Source organism: Gobio gobio (genome assembly GCF_949357685.1).
Source record: "Gobio gobio genome assembly, chromosome: 11".
NCBI lineage: Eukaryota > Metazoa > Chordata > Actinopteri > Cypriniformes > Gobionidae > Gobio > Gobio gobio.
Genome location: NC_137104.1, coordinates 35,841,257 through 35,846,953, shown reverse-complemented (window position 1 = coordinate 35,846,953; position 5,697 = coordinate 35,841,257). Strand labels below are relative to the sequence as shown.

Below are 5,697 nucleotides of genomic sequence, written 5' to 3'. Positions count from 1 at the left end.
TTCTTGAATATGAAAGTGGGAATATACACACACATACTATATTGCCAAAAATATTGGGACACCCCTCCAATTCAGGTGTTCCAATCACGTCCATGGTCACAGGTGTATAAAATCAAGCACCTAGGCATGCAGACTGCTTCTACAAACATTTGTGAAAGAATGGGTCACTCTCAGGAGCTCCGTGAATTCAAACGTGGTGATGGGTTGCCACCTGTGCATGTGAATGTAAAGGCAGGCGTCCTTTTGGCAATAGTGTTTGGTGGGGAAATGTAAATGGTAAAAAATAATGGTAATAATAATGTAGCCTACAAACTGTATATTCTATCCCCTTACACTAACCTTACCCCTAAACCTACCCATCACACCACACTTTATGCATTTTTACATTTTTAAAAGAACTCATTAGTTCTTTTAAAATGTAGGTCCCCACAGTGACATGAGTCCCCATGAGTCAGTGTGCATTCAGGTTGAAGTCCCCACCGGAAGAGAAAAACATGTCCACACACACACAGGTTTGTTTATCTAAGTGAGGACATTCCATAGGTTTAATGGTTTTTATACTGCACAAACTGTACATACCCCTACCCCTAAACCTACCCATCAAAGGAAATATTCAGCATTTTTAAATTTTTAATAAAACATTGTTTAGTATGTTTTTAAAGCTATTTTAAATATGAGGACATATGAAATGTCCTCATATTTCATGGTTACGTTGTAATACCCGTTATATTACCAGTGTAATACCCGTGTCATTATACAAATTTGTGTCCTCATAAATCACAAAAACAAACAAACACACACACACACACACACACACACACACACACACACACACACACACACACACACACACACACACACACACACACACACACACACACACACACACACACACACACACACACACACACACACACACACACACACACACACACACACACACACACACACACACACACACACACACACACACACACACACACACACACACACACACATACTCAGAGTATAGCTGTGGTTGCTGTTGCTGCAAATACTAAAACATTGTAGCTGCAAGTGTTAATAAGGTTCTGCGTGAGTGGAAGCAGATGTGCAGCAATAAATGGAGATGATTTTGGTGAATTCTGGAGATGAATTCTTGAGGTGCTTCCTTTCAAAGCTCTATATGCTGTTCATCAGCTCAGTGTGAAAGAGAGATTGGCTGAGAGAGAGAGAGAGAACAAAAAACACCAAGAAAGCGAAAGAGGTAAAATAGGACAAACGTCCCCATGTTACAACAACTAAAAAAATGGATTGTGCATGTAATTATCTGCAGTTGTTGACAAAGAAAGACATTCTGGCCCCACATTTTCCTTATCACAACACAGCCTCATTCAACAACACCAAGAACATATTATATTGTCATTTTTATGAAGACGGTTTGCCTTTGATGAGTGCAACACACTCAGACATACTCAGATAAAGAAGAAGAAAGGATGAGACAGTATTACAGTGAAAATATTTTTCAGCAAGAGAACAATGCCATGATGTTGTATATGATGCATGGACAAAGTCTCTCTGGAATGACTAATGTACTGCGGTTACACTGCCAAATAATCCATGCAAAATTCTCAACAGAGCACACTTATTCTAACTCTTATCCAGTGGTTTGAGCAGAATGGCCCCCTTTTTTTGCAGCTCTGGCAAAACTAATGCATTTTGACATCTGAATCAATCAAATTATTTCCTTTTCTTCTCCCTTTCAAGGTGTTTTTTTAACCATTAATTCAATCAGACTCCAAAAAGACATATCATGGTTTTTGGGGGATGTCCATTTTATTCATTACATTTGCTGGATAATGTTTCTCCTGCTTTTCAGATTTTACATTTGAGAAAAAGACCCCAGTAATAGGCCCTACATTGTGTCTTCACGAACAATGTCTCACGCTGTTCTCAGAAATGACAAAATATCCAGTCTGCAATCAAAAGTCAGATTTTTTTATTTTATTTTAAAAGGAGCTGAAACATTTTGCGTACATTTCATCCAAAGGTTAAGATATCCACATTCATTTTATAACTTTATTGCTCATATTGTATGTTGACACTTTTCTCATTTGTCTATTTTTCCTACTTTTAAGGGGAAACATCTAAGACAAATGCTTCAACAATAGGCTACCGAGTTATGAAAGAGCAATAAAGCTTTCCTCTGGCATTACATATCATGATAATCATAAAAGGGCTCTTTGTTTGTTCTATAGAATAAATTAAAGGGGACCATCATTTTCTGATAGAAATAAATTTCCTATCAAGTTCAGCATATGTGTATAGTATAGCTCAGGATGACATTTTAGTAAAGAACATCAGAACAACCAAATAAGTTTAAAAGTGGACAAAACTGGCAGTTTCAGATCATGACTCGAATCTTCTTGTTGTGTTTAGAGCAAAATAGAGTCCCTAAATAACCTCCCACGCATTCAAATGAGGACCAAACAAGCTCGTTGACAGAGGATTTAATCCGTGACGCGGGCTCGCGCGCATCAAAAGAGTCGCGCGCAATTGCGCGTGGGCTCCGCTCTTTATGGCACGAGCCGTCCAGGTATAAAACCAGAAGACGCACGACTCAGAATGCAGAAAATCGGAGAAGTCGAGACCCACCGAGCAAGAAGTGCAATCAAGACCTCGAAGTTGAAAGGAATGTAAGTGCACCATTTATATTATGCTTTTACATCATTTGGAAGCTTTATTTTATTCAAAGTTTTATTTCTTTTAGAAAGTAATGAAATGTAGTTATTGTTAAATATCTCTATTAGGCTAGTATTATTAAATATCACTATTAAGTGTTACGATACCATAGACTCAACTATTTGTAGTTTAATGCAGACCACAATCCAGCCCAAACGTCTTCTGGGTGTGTTAAGATTTGTAATTATACGAGTTACTTTTTTAGCACTTTTTGCTTTGTTTTTATCTCAGATGCACCCAAACATGAAAATGTGGATCGGTTGGGCAGCGTGCGCCTTCCTCTTGTTCGCCTGCTTGGGAACTCTCACGGAAGGGTATCCAACAAAACCTGACAACCCGGGAGAGGATGCGCCTGCGGAGGAACTCGCCAAGTATTATTCTGCACTAAGACACTACATCAACCTCATAACAAGGCAGAGGTGAGCTCCTCTTATTTCTAATTAAGACTCCTTCAAATAATTGAATATAAATGTTTAGAAATTCTTTCTCAAGTTGTTCCTTTTCTTTCTTCTCGCAACAACATAATTTGCTCTCAATTTATTATCGACAATAGTTAATCTATTGCCCATTTCTGCGGGTTTAGCGGTTTAAAAACAACCTCTTGAAGCAACTGGGGAACGGAAAGCTATGGTCCCGTTTCTTCTTTTCAAAAGCACTGTATTAATCCACAGATAAAACCCCGCTGACTCTCTAATTGACCGCGCACTACACAGCGCTTTAAATGTGTTTCTTTTTGTGTTAAAACAGCGGGATGTGGTTTTGTATAGGCTACTTACACAAATTCATTGCCCTTCTTTAATTATTGACGAGACGAAATACACAGTAGACAGCGAACGAAGTATCAGACAGAAATTGGCTTCTAAGAAACGGTTGCAAATAAGTCTTCGCATTAGTGTTTTATTATTTTCGCCTAGAGCAAAAGGGAGAACATAGATTAGAGTGGAAATGGAAATGATGCGCTTCATTCAAAGCGTGCTCGTCTAGGAGTTGTGGGAAACAAGTGTTATTGACATTGGGGTGGGGGCTGGAATATTGTTTCACATATTAGTATTAGGCTAGCTAATGTGAGCTCAAGTTTCAGTAACTAGACAAGAGGTCTTTGTAGTCAGGAATGCTGCCTTCACGTGCTATCGGAAATTTGATAATTCCGACTTCTGAAGTCGTGATTACGAGCTCATTGCATTCAAGTTTCAGAATGCGGGGGCGTTCATGTGCAATTTTTACCTCGGAAACTCGTATTTACGATAATTCCGATAGCACGTGAAGGCAGCATTAGTGCGTATATTTTACTCGCGAAGTACGCTAGACGTTTGATAGGTAGGGTGCCAAAATAAATCATTATTTTACAAAAGCTGACTCCACTCCTACTGTATAATTCTTACACTGGTGTGATTTTGACGCCTTTGTTCCGTTTGACAGGTATGGCAAAAGGTCCAGCGCTGACACCTTAATATCAGACCTTCTGATTGGTGATACAGAGTCCCACCCCCAGACCAGGTAAGGGTTATACACTAACTTTGGACAGCTTATAATTCATTGATCATTCTTTTATGACAATATTATAATCATAATCACAGTGTTCCATTCACCATTCTTAAGGAAACAATAAATCATCAAGTGGAACAGTGAACACTTTATTATGTAGAAAGTGTTTTTTTTTTAATTATAAGAATTTTCTGTCTGTTTATCCACAGATATGAGGACCATTTGGTGTGGTGATCTCAGCAGTTGTGTTAGCGCAGTCATGTCCATGTGTCACAACTTGCTGTGACGTATCACAGCCATAATCAGGATAGTGAAAAAACTGCATCAAATCCTTATGTCTGTACAAGTACGCGTCTATGTGAAATACTAACATATGGTTCCACTGCATATGGCCTTGTTGACGTGTGCTCTCTCTGTCTCTGGACTCACCGAAGATCAGTCAGCCGTTCAACAAGACAATTGTACAGAGAATTATGCATGTTGTGTCCATTGTAATCCCATATATCTAAAGAGAACATTATTAACTGTACAGTATAACAGTGATAATAAAGTTCACTATATTTGAAAGAGTCGTCTTTGTTTCCTGTGTTCTGTTTTCAATAAAAACATGCCAGTCAAGTTTAAGAATACTTAAGAAAGCTTAATGCAATGGCAGTTTCCTCAATTTTTTTTATTAAAAGTAGTATACTTTTACAGCCCTTGCTTAAACAATTCTCTAGAGCCTCATTGTTCGGAGGCTAAATGCTTAATTTAGATATAAAGTTGATTAAATTTGTTCACTTTTTAATTACAATAAATGGCCTCTTGGTCAAAAACTGATTCTGGGTTGTTTTGGCCATCTGGTAATTGTAGCTAACCATTGCAGAAGGGTCAAATTGCATCAGACACATTTTCCTAAGTTAAAAACAAAATAGAACTCGTGAAGCACATTATACACAAATCCAAAAATGATTGATCAGGATATTATCTTTATGAATTAGAAAAAGTCATTTTTGTCATATTTTGGATATTAGAAAGGTGAATAGGTACAGATATATAGCTATATATATAGAACATTTATGACGTAAAAGCATTTACATTCATCATGAAGGTGACGAAAATGTGACATTCAAAGCATTAAAAATGTAAGAGCTGATCCACATCATATGCAAATGTTTGCTTTTCATGGCTTCAATGTTTTATCATCTTCTTCAATGTTTTATTATCTTCAGGTTTGTCAGACTCTGTCACGTCTCCTGGGTCTTTCCCTAGTGGCCACTTTAAGTCATTTTCTTTTTATGTCATGTATTCAAGGTGTTTTTGATTTTCTGTCTCCTGTCATATTAATTGTGCACACTTCACCTGTCCTTTGTTCATGGTGTAGTTTTGTCCGAAATTACGTACTGTTAGAGTTATACTATATCTATACACGTGTGTAGAAGGATGCACTACATCCACCATGTTGCCATTGTCACACAATGGCTGTTCTTCAGCATTTACGAATACTTAATA

The 5,697-nt window shown here is 37.7% G+C and overlaps 1 protein-coding gene across 1 annotated transcript; it reads left to right on the top strand.

The window, feature by feature from the left end:
- Positions 1-2,952: 2,952 nt before the first annotated feature.
- Positions 2,953-4,440, top strand: npy (neuropeptide Y; the record flags this gene model as incomplete). The annotated part of the gene is made up of 3 exons (XM_079829324.1): positions 2,953-3,140; positions 4,141-4,218; positions 4,416-4,440. The coding sequence occupies 3 exons, from the start codon at positions 2,953-2,955 to the stop codon at positions 4,438-4,440; spliced, it is 291 nt and encodes a 96-aa protein (XP_079685450.1).
- Positions 4,441-5,697: the final 1,257 nt, after the last annotated feature.